The sequence below is a fragment of the Penicillium cataractarum genome (assembly GCF_028827025.1).
Source record: "Penicillium cataractarum strain IBT 29864 chromosome Unknown utg000005l, whole genome shotgun sequence".
Classification (NCBI taxonomy): Eukaryota; Fungi; Ascomycota; class Eurotiomycetes; order Eurotiales; family Aspergillaceae; genus Penicillium; species Penicillium cataractarum.
Window position 1 is genome coordinate 5,316,116 of NW_026622741.1, and position 25,352 is coordinate 5,341,467.

Here is a 25,352-nt window from a genome sequence, read left to right on the forward strand (position 1 = left end):
CATAAAATAAATTAGTCTAGCGATAAATAATATATGATACTCGCTAAAATTGAATAAGATAGAAATTATCTGTACGCAATCTGTGGTTGGATTATAGAAACGGTCAAGCAAAGCGGCTGTTCAGTTCTCTGGCCTATATGGTCATTTGGAATTTTGGCTTACGATAGACGATTGTAAGGCATCTAATTTTATTTCTGTGAGATAATCCTTGGCTAAGAAAAATCACCTTTGGCCTCAATATTGGCCGTAAAACCCTCATTGGGAGAGTGCTCATATGTGCTTTTCGGTTTTCGACTCACGTTTCAAGTTCAACGGGTTGACATGTTTTCAAGGGCTACACCGTGAGCAGTAAGTCACATCTAGTACATGTGATATGAAGATTGGACAAGGATAAATTTCTGGGCTCAATACTCTTTAAAGAAGCCATCACCACAATCTTGGGACTATGAAATAAATCCACAGGCACTATCCAGCCGTACCTTGGAGCGTAGCACTATGGACATATATGGACATAGATCAAGCGAAGAATGATGGTATCTTGCTATTTTCCAGCGGCCTTAGACACACTCCGCCTTCAGACTGACCAGTGTCACGTCTGCCTCAAAGCACTGCTTCTCGCTATTGACGCTAACGGTGTCAAAAAGGGTCGAGTCGTCGCAACCAGAGGCTGTGTAGGTGTTGAGAACAGCAGATGTACCGTCGGCACAGGAACCAGCCTCGACGTAAGCGCTGTATGATTCAATTGGGAAGTTTTCCACGTTGATGCAAGATCCGGCGTACGCATTTGCGGCATCGATGCTGGGAGCGGTACAATTGGTGTTGAAGTATCCAGCATAGCCTATGGTAGGTTCCGCGACTGCCACGACTGCAATGGCTGCGAAGATGGTAACAATCTGATGTGCGATGTTTAGTTTTGTATGATAACAGGGTGCTCACGTTAATCAACTCGCACCTTTTTCATCATCTTGGAAATGGAAGAACTTTGTTCTGGCCGATAATTCTGCAAAGTGGCTTGAATTTTTTGGTTGATATTCCATTCAGTTTGAAGCAAGCGTCCTTATTTATATACTTTTTGCACAATTTGAATGCTGCCATAATCAGAAGATACATGAGACCCCTCGCCCCATAACAGCGTGTTGCAGTAAGAATGCGTCAGACACTGTCTAGGCCAAATCAGAGATAGTTCATCACACTAACTATCTAGCTACATGAAACACTTACGTATGCTGTGAGTGATTTAACCTCCCGTCTGTAGCCGTGGAGAAATTTCGATCGATGGGTCTCTGATCTGAAAAGCCGGTCTTGGTATCTTGATAGGCTCTGATATTTACATCTTTAACTGATTTGGCTAACGGATCAAAAATTGATAGTCGCTTATTTTTCATAATTCTGGAAATACTCTCCGCATATCATAACTTGAAAGTGGCTGTCCGAAAAGGAAGGAAGAATTAATTCTTAAGATTCATGTCTTTTCTCTGTAATCGAAACGTATTAGAATCTGGGCTTTACTATATGAGATGTGGAAATTTATCGATCGGATCATTTCGATGTACAAAATCCGTCGTGCTGCTCATCGAGTGAACCATTAGGGAAGTAGCCTTTCATGCAAGCAAAGGCTCTGTTATAGTTGATGCCTCGCCAAGAGACACCTCCCGTTTTAGCGAGCAGCTATGCATTAATCTAGTTTCCCAGAGGATGACCCTTGAGTAATGAGGGTCCAGGTGAGTTACGGCGAATAAATGCGTATCTCGTTAATCATGAAGTCTCCAGGGAAGAATGAATGCCTACTCTTTTCAAAATCACTTGTTTTTTAGAGAACAAATGATTAAATCGGGAAGGACCATGACAATTCCTAGGTGCCGTTGGGATTTCTAGCGGGTTCTTCATCCCGCGCTCGCACTTTCGGCAAATCTGCGGGGCCGGACTCGCCTGAAAAGTTTAAGCATAGAAACCCCGATCCACTTATTCTCCTCTACATATGTACTGCCCAACTCTACTTGTTGCTTCGTTACTTCCTAAGATGTATAGTAGACAGAGAATGAATTCGGATCACAGGCCTCTCCCGCCAATTGCAATACATTAGGCTAACCGGTAAACATTGTCACGGTCAGTTCATTGTCACGGTCAGTTGACCTTCGCTCAACGTGCCCCACTGTTTTGTACTTAGGTAGACGAAATTCGCGAACTAAGGTTAGCCTGCAGCCGCCAAGGGAAACGGAGAGCGGAATGAAAGATGAGCGCATATGTACTCTCGTTTCGGAATTCACCATAAGAGAATAACCAACTGAACTCCGGGCCATGGCGCGAGTCCGAATGTGTTTGTCAGGGCTACGCGTCAAAATGCCAAGCAACACCGGCAGGGCCATTTCCGGTAGTTGATTGCTGGCTAATTCACAGTCCAGCTGAACTCGGCTCTTCCAGAGCCCCGCACGAAAATTCCGTGCAACTGCCGTATTAGGATAAAGCATAGAAAATCAAGTCACCTCTACCCTCGAGCTTCCAACACTTGCCAGACTCAATAAAGGTCCGATAGTCAGTTAGTTACCCGTTTCAATTTGGTCACTACGGCTGCTTATTGATCAAATTGTGGGTCGATTTGCTTACGTTATGCCACAGAGCGGTCTAGAATCGTAGCCGGTCTCTCAAAAACATAAGCACTAATCGTTAGTTAAGTCTAAATCATGAAGGATCGTACAGAATTCAGGACCGTCCCGACTGCCGTGAAGAGCTCTTTAAATATCGATTCTATCATCAACCCTTTTCTGACCAAAAAAGTGAAACCCAACTTCTAACTACAAAAGGCGAACGCTGAACACCTTGACCCTGATATTTGTTGCATTTGTTTGGGAAAACAGCTCGACGAATAAATTACTACTAGCTTGTCATTTATGTCATTCCCCATGATAAACCATGAAATGAGGCTGCTCTTGACTAGTTATTATATGCGAATTTAGTATGAATTGCATTGAAGACCGCCGTTTGTTTTTCTCCGAGCTAAGGAAGGTGAATCCACACCGGAAGAATAAGATATGAGTAACGAGGATAAGAAGGGCATGATTCTCATATCTTTGAATCAAAATCAACTACCTATTAGTCTTCAAATATTCCAATTTTCCTCGGGTTTGACTTACCGATGGCTTCAATATGAAGTTCTGAAGACTCCTTGGAGCCACGTTGTTGGCTGGTCACGTTAGGGCCTTTTATGGCCAGCTCGCCGCTTCCGACTACATAGAGAACCCATCCAGTCCTGGTTATATCTATCAATACATCTTTTTGACCGACTATACCACTGGATCTACCTACACTGCCAATACTTATGGTGGGTTCAATTAGTGTGCTACCTCGGAATTTTAGGCCTAGTAAGCCATCTGTTGATTCTCACTCTTCTATATACCCAGAAAATACATTGATGTTTGCAAGCTTTGAGGAGACCAGTGCTGGTGGATATGGGTTTGGTGCATTAGTGTGGCGAACCAGTGATGGCTGTCATAATATTGACTTCCAGGATGCTCTGGACGCTTGGCATGGTTACTGCTGGGCTCGCTACCATGTGATATTAACGCCTAAATGATGAAGAAGAGGATTCACTTCGGAGAGTCAGAAAGATACACCAAGTCAGTGTAACTGTTCACACCCTAGTTTAGAAAGACACGATAAGGAAGCGAAACAAGACATTGATCTATCGCTTGTAGTAGGGCTACTGTTGACAGGTTTGGATGCTATACCTTAATAGGCCGTCGAATAACTTACTCCTTGGGTTCTCTGATTTCTTTATCTTGGTCCGGTCTTCTATGTTCTGTGTGGCGGCTCTGAACTGGTGATTTATTTCTTTTGACGATTCGAAGGATTGAGAGAGAAGGCCTGATGGAGTATTGAAATATATGTAAGGGCCCGGTCTTTACACACTTATAGGAGACTGTTATCTTCTTTTGTGTTACCTACGTCTTTTCCGGTCTTTACTATAACTGACCTGATATATGCATCACATCCCATCTTTCACCGGTCGCACACCTAGGCTCTCGTATTGCGCCCTTCTCTATTAGGGTTTCTTCAGCGACACCAAACGCCATTCCAATGGTGTATCATGGTTCACGAAGATCTACAAAAATCACGAGCAAGTCAACTAGCCGTTTAATCTTCCCCAACTCCGGATTTCTAGGGAGCGGGTTTTCCACCAACCGCATGTATAAATTATTCGCATGTACCAAATATTTTCACGTAAATTGATCTAGGGGCTAATGCCCCTTTGTCACTACAACATTAGCAGCGCCTTGTTGCCGGTCGCTGTTACGAAACAGGCAAATCCCCTTGTGGTCTAGTTAGAGTGGTCCTCTCGGCCTTAGGTTACCATAGGTTAGGTTGTTGTGCGGAATGCGAGCATAGTGCCTTCATATGTAAGACCCACTCACTCCCCAGATATAGAAGCATAGATCCCACATTTCCACCAGACGGCCAAGCACCCATACAACGCACGATATTAATCTAGGGAAATCTAAATTTAAAGTTTAGACGAATAAATTACTTACCGGGTAGTCGGCAAACGTAGATCGCCGCCCATGGCATTCCACTCAATCTATAATTGTTCAGGAAACTTGGGAGACCTTCCTCCTTGTGGCTTAATTTTGATTGAATTAATGTTATCCTAGTCGGTTCCGCCGAGGTGGGTCTAATTTGATATCTCATTAGTCTTCGCTGGCGTCTGAATATTGTTTGTCTAGGTCGGGGGCACACTGCCCAGTGCTTTACGCCTAAAGCCCGCGTCCCGAGGGATGAAGCGTCAGCGCCAACGCAAAACGTCCAAGGAAGAGCGCATTTGCACAGTGTGTTCTTGAGGATTTGAGAAAGCGGAACATTTAGCCCGTCATATACGGTCACGTACGAAGGAAAGGCCGTTCAACTGTCTGGTCTGCGACAAGACATTTGGGCGACAGTAAGTACTCTCCACCCTGACCTAAAACACATACTACGAGATACATAAACTGGTATACCTGCTTCAACTGAACCCTCGCTTTTACCTAAAAGAGACACACTTCTACGCCATTCGCGTTCCCACCTAGTTGGAAGCAAGACCGCCAGCACTGCTAAGATGCACGAGGTGCCTCGAGATGAAAGGAATGAACATCAGAATCCGCACGACTTTTGACCCCGAGTTTGCCTTTCATCCCCCAAGCACTGCGCCAGGTTTCTCTGCCCCCGAAACAACTCCACTGGACCTTGCCTCAGTCCCCATGTCAGGGAATATAATAAGTCCCTTCTCATCACATATCGCCAAATCAATCGACAACCGCATACCTGGCATTTCGATTAGTCAAAGCAGCGCCAGTCCATCACAGATGACTTCCTCGACCTAAATAGTTTCTCAAGAGAATGGCCACAAATCGCCGAACGACACTAGCTCGCAGAATCCTGGCTGGGATTATTCGCTTGGCAGGGATCTAGAGAAGCTCTTCACGGGTGATGATTTTGATCTAGATGCTATTAATCTATCCTTGCAATTTGCTTTACCAGATTATGTGTCCACAGAGGCTATGCTGAATAAGCAATGTCTCACGGCCTCCCACGGCACAGCCTGGTTCTATGATCAGCGGACGTTCGAAACAACCCTCAAGTGTGGTTCAAAGAAAATGGCATACCTGCTTAGAACTTTCCCCTTCCGGTCGAACAACTCCAGATATGCTATCGGATAGCAATCGCATCGACGAGTCGCATCGCAAGCGCTTAGCAGATCATCTTCAACAGCGCGTGCAACATGGAATCTTACCATCTACCCCTTTTCTTCTAAATTCCTCACTTTCGCATGGCCTAGTCTCTGATTCTGGATGGTATCTTCACATGCTAATGCATTGATAAGACCTTTGTATTCAGGCATACTTTTGGAAATTCCACCCTCTCTTTCCCGTGGTTTCGACCGAGCACTCAGAACGCCGTTCTGCTTCTTGCGATTTGTTCCGCGGGGAGTCTCTTTGTGAGCTCCTCGCGTGCTATTTATCATGGTATCAGTATGTTTGAGCGGCTGAATAAAGCCATTCTTTCCTCAGTGGGTACTTAACTTGAAGTCTACGGGAATTTGGAGATGTTTTGTTAACAGAAGCAGTGGGAGACCTATATTAATAGATCTGGGGCTACCTGTTTGGTCGCTTTGCAAGCTTGTGTTATTGAACAAACCTTTGGCCTCTTGATGGGGGTATGAACCTGTTCCTGAGGGGACTTGAATGACTCGTGACGCTTGATCGATTAGCTAACTTATACTCTGCTTAATAGAGGCCAAAAGACTTAATGAGGGTCGAAATGTGGCATGGGAGTATGCTTGCAGTGGGCTTAGTTCCTTTATATCATGAATGATCCTCAAATGACGAAAAGTCTCTTTATTGCATCAAGTGGGCACGGAAGGCAAGACTATTTGAGATACAGAACTCCCAATCCAACCTTCTTGGCCTCGATGGTCAGGCGCTCGAAGATGGTTGAATTGGCCTGAGAAAGAAGTCAAGAAACGGTATGTAAAACCTATCTATCTCCGCATCAAGACGCTATGATGCAGGCAACTCATTAGCTGGTATAGAATCGTCCTTGGCCTATACATCCATGATGCAGAGCTCGCTCGCTTGCACCATCATGAGCCAATACTCCGACACTCCCCGGGCCGCCTACCCCAAATCTCCTCTGCTGAGTTGTTCACAGCATCGAGTGCAGAGCACTGGAAATACCTTATGCTCGAAGAGCAAACCAGCCTTCGCGCAGAAGTTAAGGTATGCTACTATCCAACGCCCCCAAACCACCTCCCACAACAATTATCTCCCAGTGAGTTTGCACGGAGCGGGATTCTGGAGTCTATAAGCGGTCTTGCCAGTGAAGCGCAACACCAGTACTTTATCGACAATCCCTGGGACGCTACATCCATATCGACATCTTCGCCGACATTTCCATCCATGCTAGCAGCATCTAAATGCCAGCAGCTCCTCACAACATGGTATACATCCTACTACCCCGTAATGAAAAATAGATCAGGGTGGCTCAGTCTGATGATGCTCTGGCACTCCATCTACATCAGCATCTACGCTGACATCAATGCCCTGGAATGTGCCACTGGTCGCGAGGGCTACGATGTTGCGCAGAAGTACATGGCCTATGCTCCCCTAATGCAAACCCTGCTTATCTCATGCTATCCTCATCCAGAAGAACTTTAAGTCTCTTCCAGCTGGTTCTGAGCCGCCCATAGATGTACCAATGTGCTTATATTACTGTGGCCTTATCTGGGCGTCCTTCATGACCTTTGCCGCTGAGCCGCACCCTGTTGAAGGGGCCAAAGTCGTAGAGAGTGAGGGAATTCGGATCAGTACCGGAGACAATCTGCGCTTTACTGAGCTAACGCTTCAAGGGTTGAAGGGAATCGCCTTGCTTTTGGAGCAACTGGGTGACTTGCAGCCGCGAAGGCTGGCGACGAGGAGTCTATTCCGTATCAGCAGCGAATTGGTCATTAGAAGATCGCACAGAGGTTCGCAACGACACTGTTGGCGCTGGTGGAAGAGACAAAAGATTTATATTAAAGAGTGAGACAGGGAAAATGCAGTCATTATTCATCTAGTATTAGAATTTTGAAGCTCCTCGTACGTCGCTCCCGTTGGTGCTCATAGAGGTGAAAAGGAAGCTGGGAACAACACCACGCTTGTAGATGCCTAAGATGGGTATATTCAATGCATGGCACAGTTCGAAGAATATCACTGCTGTGTAGCACACGATGCATAATGAGGAGATTGGGAGGATTTTTTCAAGTCATTTCCAAAATCGGCTCTTGTATTCAGCTACCCAAAAGAGAAGATTTCTCATACCTTTCATGGCTCACGGGCGGGAGTATGCGCGGGGTATTCGGGAAGGAACAGATGACTTTGAACACGATCTGGTTGGATGCGTGGCAAATGCCATTGCAAACAAGTAAGGAATCTTAACACAAAAAGCAAAATAGATCACTGGCTACCAATAGCCACCCAAAAGTAAGGAAGATTCAAACTAAGTTCTACCAAAGTGTATTAGGTCGGTAAGGTGGCGGCCGCTGTGCGGGAACTTCCCTAGAAATAGATATATCCAGCAAACGACCGGATCTATTAGTAGCTGACACGATCACCGGTGGTGATCATTTGCTGTTCATGGACTCTGGGTCAGAATGGAGACTGTTCCGAAGACTGTTGCACCAGGAATTCATGTCATCGCGATGCGACAACGTCCATATTCAAACACAAAATGCCGAGGCTGTGCAAATGCTACGAGACTTTATAGTCCATCCAGATCAATATATGTTACATGCTAAACGCCACAGTAATAGTATTATCATGAGCCCCCGTGAGTTTCGTTACGATCGAAGCTATGTGAACGATCAAGGTGACCTACCCATTCACTGCAGTCTTCGGGATACGAACACCATCATTCGATACACCACACATGCAAAAGCTTTAACAGCTAGTGGACCACTGGTCCAAAATCATGGAGATTGGGGCCACGCCACCGGTAGACATGTTCCCATTCCTGAACTATATACCCGAAAGATTCCTTGGGAACTGGAAAAGTCGAACTTTGGACGGACAAAAAGAAATGGTTGACCTCTACGGGGAAAATGTGAGGCATGTTATGCATCGACAGAAAACCACTGGTAGCCTTGGGTGTTTCATGGATAACGTTTTGGACCAGAATGGGAAACTGGGACTCAACGATCATCAACTTTATTTCCTCGGTGGGGTAGCATTGGAAGGGGGATCCGATACCTCTTCTTCGGTTATAAACACTTGCATCCCCCCCTTAGTTCAGTGGCCCGACATCCAAAAGAAGCTCAAAAGAGATTGATAATATTATTGACGAGACTCGGACCCCTGTCTGGTCTGACTTTGCTCAACTACCTCATGTTACACAGGTCGTCAAGGAGGCGCAGAGATGGCGTTCCGTCGGTGGCCTTGGCATACCTCGCGTTCTTACTGAGGGTAAGTAAACCTTGAAAATTCTAAGGTGGCGTTGTTGATCGTTACGGACGTGAGAGAAGACCATTGGATCGACAAAAAACTCTTGCCCTAAGGAGCTACCATTATGACCAATATGTGGTACCTGCATCATGATAAAAAGCGGTATCAAAATGCAGATGTCTTTGATCCAGATCATTATGCTGGCTATACAAAGCTAGCGTCAGATTATTTGACCGCTAGTGACCCTGAGGCTCGGGGTCATTATTCATATGGGAATGGACGCCGGGTGTGTCCAGGAATACACCTTGGCGAGATAAACATCTTCTTGGGGATTTGTAAGCTACTGTGGGCTTTCGAGTTTAAGAAAGCTGTGGATGGAAATGGAAATCTTGTTGAGACTGATATTGATCCGACAACTGCATATAGTGAAGGGTTTATCATTTTGGCGAACAAATTTCCATGTCGAATCGTTCCCCGGTCGGAAGAATGCAAGAAAACAATAATGCGTGAATTTGCTGAACTGGAGAATGTACTCTCAAAGTATCAAACAGTTTGAAGGCCTTGTATTGTTGAAGATGATAGTCTCAAACCCTATTCATGGATTTCGCTTCTTTAGTTATGATTTGACCCTTGTGTTTCAGCCATCATATTCAATCATTTGATAGTGAGGTCTCAAGACTATAATTACTGTAAGGCATATATTGTTCCCGATCCAATGACAACCATGCCGCACGTCTTCGATCCTCGAGGGATACTCCCGACCTACTCATAAGGTCAGAAATACTCCGTAAACAGCACTAAACTGAGGCTGCAGGAATATTCATCATTCATTATTGAATAAAGAAGAGTCCGTATACTTGGCCTGAAATAGTCGATTTAAACTGCTGTCTGAACAATTGGGGAAACCTCACCGTAAATCTACGTCGCGTCTTCGCTAGGATTTTGTAATCGGCCGGACCAGAAATCCCACATTAACGTATGATCAAGTCGCAAAATGGTGTATTAATTACTTTTGTTTGGAACTAACAGCTATTCTACTTTGCTCTATTGTATGATCGTAAAATAATTCATCTTCTCACCGGTATATCCCCCGGCAATTTCAGTTACTTTTGAAGCGGGATGGGCCCTTGCCATCTATCGTGGAAAAGCTACGACTTTCAATATACTGATATGGGATTCATCCTGTAGAAAATTAGATTATATGTATGTTTTTATAATATCCCCCGAGTTTGGTATCATAACTTGAATACTTAGATATAACATACAAAAAGTAGTAGAACACAAAAATTCGTAGAACAGGCAGCCCCTCACTCCGGGCATTGCCCCGACATATCAGAACATACGGCAGAGGACCATTGAACACCGATTGAATAAGGAGCAATGACGTAATGGAATATGTTCCAATTCTGTAAAGAACCTATTGTAGATTCCTTGGCTCTGAAGATACCCTACACCGCCTAACTTGTCCTTTGCTCTACGTTGGAAATCATGAACAAAGATCGATGCCAAGATTGAGAAAATAAGCGTGGTTGCGGGGTAGATGTAACACTACCTGGTACGAGCTTCTTGATGCGGAGTATGTGTAATCGCAGTGATGCAGATGTTTCACTTGGCAGTTGTTTTGATTGGTCATGGCACAGAACACGACTACGGTGGCCTGAAAATCCAAGACATGTAGTATGTAGTATGTCTTAGATCAAAGACCTCCTCTAGGATTGACTCCATTATATCTTCAGTAATATCGATGCTCCGATCAGTAGAGTTATTTAAATAGGACGAGGATCATGGCACGAAGATATCGGGCCATGGCACGAAACCTGGCATGCCACTAGTCCTAACTAGGTATCCTTCCCGCATCACCCAAAATGATACATTCGACAGCTGTATAATACTTGCCAAGCCCTTATGTATGTATTTCCCTATACATAAGCGCTTCTCGTAAATAATCGAATGTCGTCGGCGATCATAGACGCCGATATCATGTGATCATGTGACCCAACCGGGTGGTTGTTTATGTTGACCCTATACATTCCAATTAGCCATAGTAACACATACCCCTTCCTACCTTTCTACCACTACCACCTATTTTCCAAGAGTCCATACAGCCATCCAAATCGCCTGAATTTGCAGAGATTTCAAAGATAATTCAATTTCCTAATTAAGAAGCTAACATACTATCAATCTAGATTACCCTTCCACCTACCCATCGCCCTTCTCAGCGCCCTTCTCATCGCCTTTTCCGCCCTACACGGGCGGTCTCCTTCCTCACAATCTCGAATCCAGAGGGATCTCGCTTAGTGGATCTGGCCAATCGAGTGGATCGGCGGATTGGTTGTTTAGTGGTTGGTTGTTTAGTGGTTGGTTGTTTAGTGGTTGGTTGTTCAGCCTCAACAGTCCTCTTCGCAGCCTCTACCCTAGGGTCCTTTTGAGCATGGTTTGCCCGTCCACGGGGACGCCCGGCGGCCTTCGCGATGGCTGGTTCCTCGATTCGAAGAACAGTTTCTATGTTAAGTGGCTGGTAGTCGTCTTCAATTGAAGCTAGAAGCCACCACTGCCGGTGGAATTGGTCCCTTCTCAGGGCCTGCTTGCCTTCGATTGCTGCCACAATCTCGTGAATACAAGGTAGCCCCAGTGACTGCCGATGGTAGTGAGTGCAGTCTGCCAACTGTAACTCTTTCTTCTGGTAGGCAGTTAACTGCTGGGCAACTCGTTGAAGGGCACATGTGGCAACCCAGCCAAGAACCGACCGAAATAACGGTATAAGGAGGTTATCTGGTAGTTTCTGGCGGTCCTCCCTAATTGCCTGGTTGATGGTAATATGACGAGTACTAACCGCGGTTTGAACCCGGGTCATTACTGTCAGGAGATCTCCAATCGAGTATTTGATATAGGTCTTGAGATAGGCATGGGCCCCTTCTACTCGCGAGGAGGAGGTCTCTCCGAAGTGAAGGGTTTGGTTGGTATAACAGCGAAGAAAGCGTTGCTTTATACTATCCTTCATCTGTCACGGGCTGTTGCCCGATATTGGTCACGTGTATCACGGAACCTTGGCATGTTGACATGGAGAACACGCGGGACGAACCTTTCTTCCCTAAGCTTTTTGTAAACAGCATGTTGGCCTAGTTAGATTGAATTAAGTCTTACTTCAGCCCCTCACATACAAAAAGCTTCCTTCTACACCTAGAAGTACCACTGGTTATTAGAAAGCCCTAGGAAGACGACCTAGGCGCTCATTGGAAACACCCCTGAATCCCCGGCGATTCAGTGACGGCCACACAACGGAACGGAACCCTCGCGTATAAGGCCTTAGTGCTCGAGACGTATTGGAAAGCCCTAGAAGATCTCAATTCCTAGGCACATTGGAACATTGGAACGGAATATAAGCGAATAGCAACCGAAACGGTACCGGTCGCTACCCATAGGACCCTCGACGCGAAGCCGATTGAGAAACGAAGAACGCACGAATAAACCGCTACACACGGCAGAGAATGGCAAGAAATAGCGAATCGTCTAGTCCCCCTAGTTGGGCTCAGACATTAATGCAGCAAATCGCCCAGAGCCACGCCGTATACGAGAGTGCTACCACAGCACAGAACGAACGGAACACCGCGCAAGACGAACGGATCGAAAAACTTGAGGCATTACTCCAGAACATATCAATCCCTAGCAAAACACCGCCGAATCCCTCTCGAATCGAAACCGAGGTCACGCAGGATAGAACAGGGATAGCTATACAACGCCCTCGGCCACGACTACCGGACCCAGCGATGTTTGCAGGGAGCTCTTCGGAGTGGCCATCCTGGCGAACAGTGATGGAAAACAAGCTAGCAGTAGACGGCGAAGCTATCGGGAGCCCACAAGATCAATTCGCGTACGTCTTCTCTCGGCTAGAAAAGCTAGCCCTAAAGAACACCAATTCGTTCGTGAAAACACAGCGAAACGACCGCGAACCACGACAGCTTCTTGACTACCTCGAAAACATCTATGGCGACCCGAACATCAAAGCAAGAGCAGCAAGACGGCTTCACCTAATACGACAACGCGAAGACCAGTCCTTCGCGAGGTTCCTACCTCAGTTAGAAAGGGAATTCGCTGACGCAGGCGCTTTTGAATGGCCTGACGAGCCTAAGCGGCAAGTTTTGCTAGCTTCGCTTAACCGAAAAATGACCGAAACGCTACGGTATCGCGGCGTCCCTAGCACCTTTTCGGAGTTAATCACACGACTCCACGAGATTAGTGCAGACAACGACACCCTGGATATTAATCGTACTCGGAATACACGCTCTAAGAGAACGACTGACGAGATGGACTGGACCCCTACTGTCTCTGTAAACCGTACCGAACCGCGTACGAAACCCCAACGATTCGAGAAGGAACACCCTAAGCAAGCGAAATGGGTCAGCCAGGACGAACTGGATAAGCGACGGGCCGAAGGGAAATGCTTACGATGCGGGAGATCCGGACACCTTATCGCGAGGTGCGCACTCCTACCGGCGCAACCGCCGAATAGTACACGTACCGCTACCAGTTCGAGCAAGAAAAGACGTGAGCGTACGGTCAATGTGAAGAAGGCAAGGCCTACAAGTGATAGCGAGTCAGTCACGACGGCTTCCGACAACGAAGATGTGACTACTGAGGACGATTCGGGAAAAGAATAGCTCCTGTTCTAAGCCGCGAGCAGGAGCGGAAGGGGGTCGAGAAGCTACTTAAACGTGAGACATTACCGTTTATAGTCGATGCTAGAGTGAATGGAATCCAATTTACACAAGCTCTCGTCGATAGCGGCTGCCGCTGCTATGCAACGGTAAACGAGTCTTTAGTCCAGTCGCTCGACCTTCCGCGCATTAAGATACAGCCACGAGTCCTTGACGGAGTGGTACCGAACCAGTGCCGAATCACCCACATTACCCATTTCGACCTCGATGTCCACGGCCAGCAACAAGGCCGCGTATTTGCCTATATTATCGGACCACAAAGCGATAGTATGATACTTGGGGACCCATGGCTACACGACGTGAACGGACGATATTCGGCAAGGAAAGGATACCTAGACATCTTCACAAGGTCTGGGGAGCGGACAAGATGTTGGAACCGCGCGGATCGCACTATCGGGCCTGATGGAGTAAAGAGACTACGCGTCGTGCAGGTTAAGGCATCATCTATACAGCAACTCGTACGTAGCGTACCGGATGCGGATCGTTTGCGAATCGGCAGGGTTTCGCTAGACGATATTGAGAGAGCATTACGACCCAAGAAGCACATCGACCCAAAGGATAAGCTACCGAAACACTACTGGCGATGGCTAGCCGCCTTCAGCCAACAGTTAGCCGACCAGCTACCTCCGCACCGGCCAGGAATCGATCATAAGATCCCTCTGAAACGCGACCGAAACGGTTTCGAAGAGCCACCACCATATGGTCCTCTCTACGGCATGAACAAAGAGGAACTTCTTTACCTACGGAAAACGTTGACAGACCTACTCGGGAAGAACTTTATACGGGTGAGCCAATCACCTGCAGCAGCACCAATCTTGTTAGTTAGAAAGCCAGGTGGTGGCGTACGATTTTGCGTTGACTACCGAGGGTTAAACGAACAAACGGTGAAGGATCGCTACCCTCTACCGTTGATTCGCGAGACGCTGCGGAATATGGGGCACGCCCGCTGGTTCACGAAACTCGATATCATCGCAGCTTTCCATAAGATCCGCATTCACCCCGGAGAAGAATGGAAGACAGCATTCCGGACGCGATATGGGCTCTACGAGTGGAACGTTACCCCGTTCGGATTAACAGGCGCGCCGGCGACGTTCCAGAGGTACATTAACCAGACTCTGCGAGAGTACTTAGATGATTTCGTGTCGGCATACGTTGACGATATAATCATCTACACCAACGGAACGCTAGCGGATCACCGCCGAAAGGTTGGCGATGTGCTACAGAAACTAATGGACGCGGGTCTACAATGCGATATTGCGAAATCGGAGTTCGAGCAGGGCTCAGTGAAGTATCTTGGCTTTATCGTCGAAGCTGGAAAGGGGATCCGCGTTGACCCAAAGAAGGTAGAGGCTATCAGAGCATGGGAGAGGCCGAAGTCTATACGAGACGTGCGAAGCTTCATTGGATTTGCGAACTTCTACCGACCGTTTATACCACGATTCGCCGACCTTTCGGCACCGTTAACACGGCTAATGAAGAAAGACGCTATTTTCAAATGGGACGATGACTGCCAGCAGGCCTTCACGGAACTGAAAGAGCTCTTTATAAACGCACCAATCTTAGCACACTTCGAAGAGGATCGCCAAACAGTCGTGGAAACCGACGCTTCTGGATGGGCAACTGGGGCGGTTCTATCGCAACGTGGCCCCGACGGACAACTACGGCCATGCGCCTACCTATCCCAGAAGCTATCTCCAGCAGAGTCAAACTACGAGATTCATGATAAGGAGCTTCTAGCGATTATACGCGCCTTGCGCGAATGGAGACCTGAGCTGAAAATGGTGCCTAGATTCACCATCGTAACAGACCATAAGAACCTTCGATACTTCGGCAAAGCACAACACCTGAACGAACGGCAAATGCGTTGGGCAGATCTCCTAACAGAGTTCGATTTCGACCTTCGTTATCGCCCTGGCAAGCTTGCAGTAAGGCCGGACGCATTATCACGACGGAGCCAGGATATGCCTAAGAGTATCACTGACGAAAGGCTATCGAATCGCTTCCGAATCCTACTCAAAAGGGTCAAGATCAAAACAGGACGGCTAGACCCTCAACCAGCCGACGACCAACCTAGTGAGGGGATTGACTTTGAAAGAGATATCCCTCTCTTTGAAGAACCAGAACTACAGACGGAATGGAAAAGAGCAAGGGCGTCCGACTCGATCTACCAACGAATCTCCTACGCTTTGCTAAAGGGAGAGCGCCGAATTGCTGCCGAAACGAACATTAAAACAAGCCTATCTGAGTGCCATCTAGACGATCGGGGACTGCTCCATTTCAGACAACGGATCTGGATCCCTGATAACGAAGTCCTACGCACGGGAATTATACAGAAGATCCACGATTCACACGTCACAGCGCACCCAGGACGAGACGCTACCTATTCGATACTATCTCGACGGTTTTTCTGGCCAGGGGCAGCGAAGGACGTACGACGTTTCCTTCGTAACTGTACAATCTGTGGACGGAGCTCAGTATGGCGAGACACAAGACATGGGTTATTAAAACCACTACCAATTCCCCAGCGAATCTGGGCCGAAATATCAGTGGACTTCATTACCGGGCTACCACCCTCAGGATCCACGGGAGCAACAAACTGTATGGTGATAACAGATCGGTTGACAAAGGGCGTGATTCTAGTCGGAATGAGGAATACAACAGCAGAGGATGTAGCAGAGGTGTTCCTCACACACTTCTATATGCATCATGGGGTACCACTAGCGATTGTGAGCGACCGCGGCCCCCAATTCGTGAGTTCTTTCTGGGGAAGGGTATGCGAAAGGCTATCGATTCAACGCCGATTATCCACTGCTTTCCACCCCCAGACCGACGGTGCAACAGAACGTGCCAATCAGGAGATCGAACGAATTCTACGTGTGTTCACGACGTACGCACAGGATAACTGGAAAGATCTACTACCAATAGTCGCAGTGGCAATTAATAATCGTGATGCCGCTTCAACAGGAATCTCGCCATTCTTCTTCACCCACGGCTACCACATTGACCCGATTGGTATCGACGAAGCAGGGCAGCTACAGGACGCCCTGACCCAACCACGAAAGACAGGCGAAACCTTCGTGAATCGCCTACGAGAAGCCACCGATTGGGCCCAGGCCGCTATTGCTTCTGCACAGGCCCTTCAAGAAGAGCAAACGAACCGACGTCGACAGGCTGCGCCTATCTATAAGAAGGATGACTGGGTTTGGCTAAACCTTCGGAATGTACACACGCAGCGACCGTCAAAGAAGTTAGATTGGCTACATGCTCGATACCGAGTAGTAGACGTTCCGTCACCGTTTACAGTCCGACTCGATGTGCCTACTGGTATACACCCAGTGTTCCACATCGAGTTAGTCCGCCCAGCGGCAACGGACCCGTTCCCATCCCAAGTAGTGGACGATTCGCAGCCACCACCGCTGCTAGTCGACGGGGAGGAGGAATACGACGTTGAGCGAATCCTAGCTATACGACGGAGGAAGATTGGGCGAGGATATCGTGACGAAGCGCTAGTGAAATGGAGAGGATGGGCGGAACAGACGTGGGAAAGACTAGACTCGGTCCAAAACTGCAGCGCGTTGGATGCCTTTGAGGAGCAATACGGCCCCGTTTCGGATGTGATTCGCCAACAAATCGACACCGGAACCCATGTCGTCGTACCCCTAACGAAGTTAAGGCTAGGAGGGGGTATTGTCACGGGCTGTTGCCCGATATTGGTCACGTGTATCACGGAACCTTGGCATGTTGACATGGAGAACACGCGGGACGAACCTTTCTTCCCTAAGCTTTTTGTAAACAGCATGTTGGCCTAGTTAGATTGAATTAAGTCTTACTTCAGCCCCTCACATCATCCATTGGTTGGAGATGTATTGTATAGCTTCAGCAAAAACCTCGTGTTTGAATTCCTCCTGGAAGCTCTCCCAAGCAGTCTTCATCTCAGCTATTGTAGGTGCGAAGATGACTTGGTTAAATAGCTGCTTTGCGCTCTGCCAACGCTCCGTAATTTCATCTCGCGTATCCCCTTCCCTCTCAAGATAGACTAAGATATGCTGAGCGATCTTTGGTCTCAATCTCTTCTTAATATTCTTCTGGATATGCCATATGCAAAGGAGGGCGATTGTAGTAGGAAACACCGTTGCTAGGGTAGCTAAGAGACTCTCTGTATCGTCCGAAAATGTAGTGATAGGAGGCGGGATTGAACGGGAGTGTAGAAGATCTCGAAGGGTTTCTAAAACCTATTGGTATGAACCCTCTCTCTCGTTAGAGACGAAAGCGCATGCCACATAGAAGGTCCCGCTAGTTGCCGATCTTCCCACAACGTTGACCATAGGCATCTTGTAACAATTCGTTTTGTATGTGGCATCAATCCAGAGTACGGAGGGAAATCTGGTAAGAAGCTCAAGGCCAGATTGAGAGGCGCAGAAGATATGCTGAGCCTGGTTCGTACCCCTATCCACCTCCTTATGGAAGACCTCCCAACCTTCTAAACCTGCAAGAAGGGCTGCTGTAGGTGAGCAGCCCTTAAGTAACCGGCCCCTTACACGGCGGCGGAGGTTCTTTAGGTCTCTTGTGTTAAGGCGAATACGGGCTTCGTAAGGGTCCTCGGTATCAACTGGGCCTTCAGCAAAGGCTTCCTCTTGGCGTAGGATATTGATAACCTCCTGGTTCGAATGCCTTAGTAGAAATAGCTTCTCTACCCTCTCCTTAAGCTCCTTTAGCTGGCGGCGGCGGTGTATAGGATGTGTAGATGGCTCTGAGGCTATATGGCCACTGTGAGAGCCCTCCTGCACCGTAAGAAGCCAGCCTCCTGGGGCCCTGCCTAATTTAGCGGCAAAGTGGCAGCCACAGCGGCGAGAGACCGAGATCCGGCTACTATCCTCGGGATTGGTAGGTGTAGGCTGGCCACTACGATCGCAGTGAAGGTCAACTTGCCAGTTGTTCGAATGGGCAGTGGTAATAGCGTATCCCTGGTGGGCGGCGAATTCGTTGAGGATATCTCGGGCTTCTCGGCTGGTTTCGACCTCGATTAACCAGTTGTCACGGGGGGTAAGAGGGCCATCTTGGATAGGAGGGTTGAAATCCTAGTGGATGTGATGGATTTGTGCGATTTTAAAGGCTTTTAGGACCTGTGGTAAAGAGAGATTAGTAGGAGAACGCTAGATTAGGGGGACTTACATGTAGAAGTGTAGGAAGGGGTATGTGTTACTATGGCTAATTGGAATGTATAGGGTCAACATAAACAACCACCCGGTTGGGTCACATGATCACATGATATCGGCGTCTATGATCGCCGACGACATTCGATTATTTACGAGAAGCGCTTATGTATAGGGAAATACATACATAAGGGCTTGGCAAGTATTATACAGCTGTCGAATGTATCATTTTGGGTGATGCGGGAAGGATACCTAGTTAGGACTAGTGGCATGCCAGGTTTCGTGCCATGGCCCGATATCTTCGTGCCATGATCCTCATCCTTTAAATACTGCTAGTTCCTTCCTTTGCCCAGAGGGATCTGACAGATACCAATATCAATCACCAAAGAAAAAGCACAATATCAAGCATGAAGACCTCCCAAATCGCATTTTGTGCCCTCCTCGTCTTAACCTCGGCCCAGAATGCCGTTGTGAATAATCACTGTACTGAGTCTGTCTATATACAGTCATTCCCGTATGACGGTAGCGCCCCTGGCCCCCTCACCACCGTTCCTAATGGGGGAACTTTCTCTGAATCATTTAGATCATCTGGCTCGGTTTGTTACTCTTTCCTATGTGCTGTTCCTATTACTTCATATGGCGCAGCAAACTGACTGGGAATAAAATATGCAGACCGTTAAGATAGCCAAGACAAAGACGCTAGATATGCCTCTCTTCTTTGGTTACTCGTTCTCATCCAACCCCGACTACGCTTACTGTGAGTGGAAGTAATCTATCTCTTCCTGGAATACCTTATCTAACCTTATAATTCCTCAAGATGAACTGAGCACGGAGTGGGGTAACCCGTTCGCAGAAAGTCCTAACTCGCTTAGTCCCGGTGACGGTTGTGAAGTCTTCGACTGTGCGGCAAATGATGCCGCCTGCTACAGCACCCCGGCTCACAAGAAGGTCTATGGGTGCCCCCAGCCAGTCAATTTGATGGCAGACCTGTGCCAGTAACTATGTAGCCGACACATGGCAATATGCTAGTGTCACGGGGACATCTATCAATTTTTTTGTCATTATTACGACCTCCTGCAGCCCGCCGGAATGATAAATATGTGCGAGAATGACAGAACCCTTTCGTAACATTTAAATAACGTGCAGTCAATAGGAGAATATGAAGGACACCGTTAACAAAGGAACTATATGATCTATATAGAAAAGGCTTTGATTATTCTAAAACAGGACACACTCGCGATATCATCGTACCTAACCGTATATTCTAAGGCCAATAAGTTGGTATTACTGTTCGAAATAATTAGATTGGTCTATCCTTAGCTCTTTCCGCTGCTTCCAGAACTTGCTCTTGTTATGACCTCTTTAATTGGCCGATAAATGTTATGCGTAGGACATGGGACTTGGGACGACTTCCCAGCGCCAAATGTCGGGGTTAAATGCATGTAAGAATAATATGGAATTCCTTCACAAATGAGACGAAAGTACATACTTACCTAGTACATGTAGAGAGGCGTCAATGTACACACACATATATATCTATATATATCCAGACTCTCCAATATGTCGCCCTTATTCAGGGCATGGGTCCTGCGCCACAAAACATTTCCTGACTTACGTTACAAGATACAGTTCTGTTTCCGAAGTCATAGTACGTATATTTGCTTTTGTTACCATCATATCTGCCGTCAAATTACCCAACTATCATTTCTAGAAAGGCAAGATATTAAAGAATCCGAAAGATTTAGAAGACGTTGTCGCCCTAACATACCAGATTATGCATACCGCTTCATCATTGTCAACAGACTTGCAGGAATTGACTATGATTATTTAGCACGATAACGATTAATTAGTTTGGTAAATACATCAAGAGTCGTCAGAATCGTCATGTCAGGTAAGTTCGGCATTCCCGGATATCATTATTCATCGGGTGGTGAGCTTCGTAGAGACAATTTATCGGGCTTGGCCACCTCAAAATTTTGATCCGACTTACCGAGTCTGACTGGTAAGAGCTGTTTCAAAACATAATTTAGGGTATTGTAAGATCTATATATTCCTAGTGAAACAGTTCTGCTTCAGTCCTTCACAGAATCCCCTAATTCTATTCTCGTAGGATACTATTATAGCACTAGAAATATTACCAGGAAAGAAAAAAATCAAAGTGAGAAATTCGAATCTCCCACGCCTTTTTTTAGAAAAAGAAAACAAAAAGGTCTAAAAATATATTGTAGCCATTAACTGAAGTTGGTCACGACCTCGGTTGGGAGGCGATAGGTACGTGATTGTTTAGGACACCTCGGGATGATAAACTGTTCTTAATCACGAATTTAAAATACAATTTCATCTCTATAGACACGATAATTAGACTATGGTCTTACACTAGTTCCTTTATAAAGGTATTGTATACCTAGATACGGTAGATTTAGTCTCTATCGCCACGGGTAAATTTTCGTCTCTTAACTACAAGATGACGGTAGGGTCCTATAGGCCCTCCCTGGTTATTATAAGTCGAAGAATCTTCAATACTCTAGCCCTTAGCCAGCAGTTTAACGCATATATATACTTAAAATATTGCCCTAACCATACCGTCTTCGAGAGTGAATTCCGAAGGTGTAAAATGTTGTGTAGTAGAAAGTGTTATACATTTCTTCGGTAATGTCTAACGCCTTTAGCATGAGCCTATCCTAAATAGAGAGGGACTGTGCCACTTTTGAGATGCCGTTGGTGGTAAAATAGGAGAGTTCCAATATAAGTAGCGTGCATGTGATATGTAGGCAGTCTTAACAGCAGCTGTAAAACTCCGAGGATCCCAGATTACGCCGTGGGAGCGCCGGACATAGTAACTTTCTTTTTGAACAGGAAAAACTACCTAAATGTTGGCGGTTCCATTATAATAGTTAACCATAACGACTCAACGGTGAGGCCCATATACTGGTTAGAAAAGTTTCACAACTTTCTCCTACAGTACACTAGGCGATCTGCAAATATCGATCCGTAAAGGAATACTACCGCGGGACTAAGAAACTAGTATCACGTGTATTTCCGAATAATAGCAACTCCAGTTTATTTATTAGGTAGAGTGAATCAAATTTAACGCTAAGTGTCTCCTTAGATCTTATCTTTATTATTCATTCATTTTTCTATTTATTACCCTCCAGAATTATCCCGACACGCGTGCGTTATCTCTTTAGTTGAGGAGCCCTTAACGGCCCAGATAGACTCAATTTCCACTTTATGCATACGGGATACCTTTTAGACTACAGGACTATACTAGGCGTATAGTTAGACGATTGAATTCGAAAGAATTCATAGTATGTTTTCTTTATAGCTCTCTTACATTATTAAGGGTATATATGATTACTAGCTCCAAAAGGCTTTCGGTCTAGCATTTTATATTCCATTTCCGGCAGAGACAGCTCCTATTGCGTGAGATTTTACTCCTGACTAAAAGAAATAGCCAGAAGTAAGAACATCGGTAATATTACAACGAGCGTCGTGTTTATTCTCACTTGGCTAAACCAGTCAGCAGAATCTCAGATGGTCAACTCTGGCAGATGGTACATGATGCATTTTATGAGATGACCACGGAGATGGGGCGATACGGTGTCAGATTACCCAAGGACGTATCTACCGGCATGACCGTTCTTGCTTTCGGGAACGAAGTTATTTTCACTTCCACGATAAAAGACTTAGGGATGTTTGCGTACAATTATCTGGAGAGATTAGTCTCAAGGTCTCTCAAGGTCTGTCAAGCTACCTGGGAGGCTAATGGTGGAACGGGGGGTGAAATGCACAAAGGTTAGGGGAGTTACAGTGAAGTAATAGCTGTTTCGCTATGCTAAACTATTCATGATACTCCTCTAGCTAGACGGAGAGTAAGAGTCGGTATAGTTCTACTCCTAAAGGCGACTTAGGAGCTCGAGAAAACCCCTCCCTGTAGGATAGGATGAAATGTGGGTGAAGGCTATTTCTATTCGATTATCATGATATTAGGACTTAACTAATATTACCCTATGATATTTAGGGGTGTAACCTGCTTATGGCACACGAGGATTTCACCGTGCTAGATAGGAATATTAACTCGGAGTTATATTATCTAAGGACTCTTGTAGGAGGACTGGATATTGTTACCAGATCCAGAAATACGGTAGCCCTATAACACGCTAGACTCTAGTGTTACGCGGTGCCTGCTAGTCACTGTGAGTAATGCGTAAAGGGCGGTAGTCACCTTAGTCGTAGTTATAAATAGGTTATCTATAATAAGGGTATATACTAAGACGGCTGATTCTAGCCCTATCGGCACTTTCGAATTCTTAGAGTATCTCTTAATCATACCGTTGCCTCGCAAGGCCTTACTACGGGTTAGATCCTATTGAGTATCCTACAGAACGTGCTAGAGTACGCGCCAAGTAAGTTAATTACTAAGTATCGCTACTAAGTAAATCCCCTACTTATAGGTTAGGTTATCTTCAAGTGAACCGTAATAAAGTAGAATCCGAAAGGTAGTAACTAAGTAATAATATATAATTAATCGCGAAGAACTAAATATATAATACTTAATAAATATTCTCATATATCTAGTCATTCCTATCGGGTAATAAGTCCTAGCTTATCGCCTAATAAGTTAGGCTTATAACTTAATAAGTCCTATCCTTAATAGGATATCCTCACGTATCGGGGCGGCCGTTTCCTATATCTCACTAACTATCGGTAGAGGAAGCAAGTATTATTTATAACGGTTAGTCGTAGATCGTTTCTAGCCCCCGCCCTAAATACCTACCTTAGGGCCTTTCTAGGGCTCACCTAAGTATACCGAAATGTACGTGATAACGCTACTCGCTAGCGTCCGTAGAATGATTACTTCACGGTTACTCCTTAAATAGCTACGGTACCCGCGCCTTCTTAAGGTCCGTAATATCTAGACGTTGATAGAGCCTCTAGATATTTCAGATACGATAATTTAGGAAGTAGTATTGTCTATATATTGTCTAGCACTAATTTATCTATCAAAAGAATTATTTATATAGAGCTAAAGTATCCTTATTTAGGTCTTAGGTATTATCATCGTTCACATCCTCCTCTATAGCTCATAATTATGTATAATATCTGTCAACATATGGACCTTGTGGTGTCATGTGACGAAAGACCCACTACCCCTCATTACTTCTGGATCTTCATCTATAAGATCTATCGAGATTGGTCCTCAACATTCTCGCATTGAATTGCCTACCTAGGCAGGAGACTATTTAACACTCCAATTTCTTACTATTTCATGTGACCTTTTATCATGTATCTTGAGATATAAATACTGCTATGTTTCCTAGTCAGAATTGAATCAAGTTTATCATCCCTTTTGATCTCTCTTCTAGATCGGTGGTACTCTTCCACAATCGTGGCACTTCTTCGTATTTCTAAGAAGTACGCACGACCTCTATACTCACAACCGTGTAATCAGACACTACATTAAGTCCTATCCCACCACTAATTTATGGTCACCGCCTAAGGTCCGATAGCAATAATTGAAGAGAAATTTATGTGCCAGACAAAGGTTGTGCCGGATGATGTTCTTAGATATGAGAAAACTCAAAAAAGCGGGTCCAAGCTCAAGATTTTGGTGTCTAATGGAAATATGTGCCTAACCTGGGCGTGCCAAAAACGGGAGTTTACTGTGTATCTACATCTTATGATCTTAGATTAAGTTATCAACTAACAAATAAGTTTACTGTAGTCTGCTTGATAATTCATCATCCCATGACCTTGTATAAAGCCTTGCAGCCCGTGATATCAAAATCTAAATTCTCGCGTTTAATATGTAGTTTTGGGTGTATGAGTAAATCACGATACTGATTGTGGTTGATTCTATCACCGCACAATTACATTACTTTTTAGCAATTACATTCGAATGAAAACGAGCAAACAGGACGAAAGGCTGTGGCTTTCCAGTAACCTGCTTTAATTCATATCTCCGTTTATTAAAATCCATACCTATCAAGGCACCAAACAGATAAGGCAACATCTCACTCAGGTCTCGCGCCATTGAGTTGAGATTTATCCTTCGCAACCATCCAATCGAACCACCATCTTACCAGCGGGCCAAAAAATGCGCTTAAAAGCACAATAATTGAATCCATGATGCCGAAGCCACGTCGAGGGGAGACCCCAATCATACCACCAAAGAGTAATGACGCTTCCAGTTCACTACAGATGACAAAATCCCCTTTGTCCACTGCTACAATGATTGCATCGGCGACTTGCTTAGCGGTGTGCAGACTTCTCGTGAGCTCTGACAACGGAGCCGTTGTTCCTTCGATTTCCTTGGTGAGCTGAGGCTTATTGTTCTGTTCGTTGATGAAAGAAGGGGATATGAAGTTGGATGGAAAGGCGATGTGCACTGAATACCGCGATGCCGGGCCGGAATAGCGAATGAGTTCGCTCAGGTTTTTAGGGTTTAGGTTTTAGGTTTTAGGGTTTAGGGTTTAGGGTTTAGGGTTTAGGGTTTAGGGTTTTAGGGTTTAGGGTTTAGGGTTTAGGGTTTAGGGGTT

General features: G+C 45.8%; 4 protein-coding genes across 4 annotated transcripts; 3 read left to right on the plus strand and 1 right to left on the minus strand.

The window, feature by feature from the left end:
- Nucleotides 1–557: 557 nt before the first annotated feature.
- N7496_007628 (uncharacterized protein) lies at nucleotides 558–964 on the minus strand (the record flags this gene model as incomplete). The annotated part of the gene is made up of 2 exons (XM_056700557.1): nucleotides 558–893; nucleotides 953–964. The coding sequence occupies 2 exons, from the start codon at nucleotides 962–964 to the stop codon at nucleotides 558–560; spliced, it is 348 nt and encodes a 115-aa protein (XP_056555970.1).
- A 4,613-nt stretch (nucleotides 965–5,577) lies between these two features.
- N7496_007629 (uncharacterized protein) lies at nucleotides 5,578–7,184 on the plus strand (the record flags this gene model as incomplete). Its single annotated transcript, XM_056700558.1, has 4 exons — nucleotides 5,578–5,822; nucleotides 5,866–5,999; nucleotides 6,262–6,301; nucleotides 6,551–7,184. The coding sequence occupies 4 exons, from the start codon at nucleotides 5,578–5,580 to the stop codon at nucleotides 7,182–7,184; spliced, it is 1,053 nt and encodes a 350-aa protein (XP_056555971.1).
- Nucleotides 7,185–8,083: 899 nt separating this feature from the next.
- Nucleotides 8,084–8,448, plus strand: N7496_007630 (cytochrome P450; the record flags this gene model as incomplete). Its single annotated transcript, XM_056700559.1, has 2 exons — nucleotides 8,084–8,334; nucleotides 8,396–8,448. Exons 1-2 carry the CDS (start codon nucleotides 8,142–8,144, stop codon nucleotides 8,446–8,448), a joined length of 246 nt encoding a protein of 81 aa, XP_056555972.1. The 5' UTR covers nucleotides 8,084–8,141.
- Nucleotides 8,449–19,220: 10,772 nt separating this feature from the next.
- N7496_007631 (uncharacterized protein) lies at nucleotides 19,221–19,812 on the plus strand (the record flags this gene model as incomplete). Its single annotated transcript, XM_056700560.1, has 3 exons — nucleotides 19,221–19,409; nucleotides 19,486–19,570; nucleotides 19,631–19,812. 3 exons carry the CDS (start codon nucleotides 19,221–19,223, stop codon nucleotides 19,810–19,812), a joined length of 456 nt encoding a protein of 151 aa, XP_056555973.1.
- Between the last annotated feature and the right edge of the window lie 5,540 nt (nucleotides 19,813–25,352).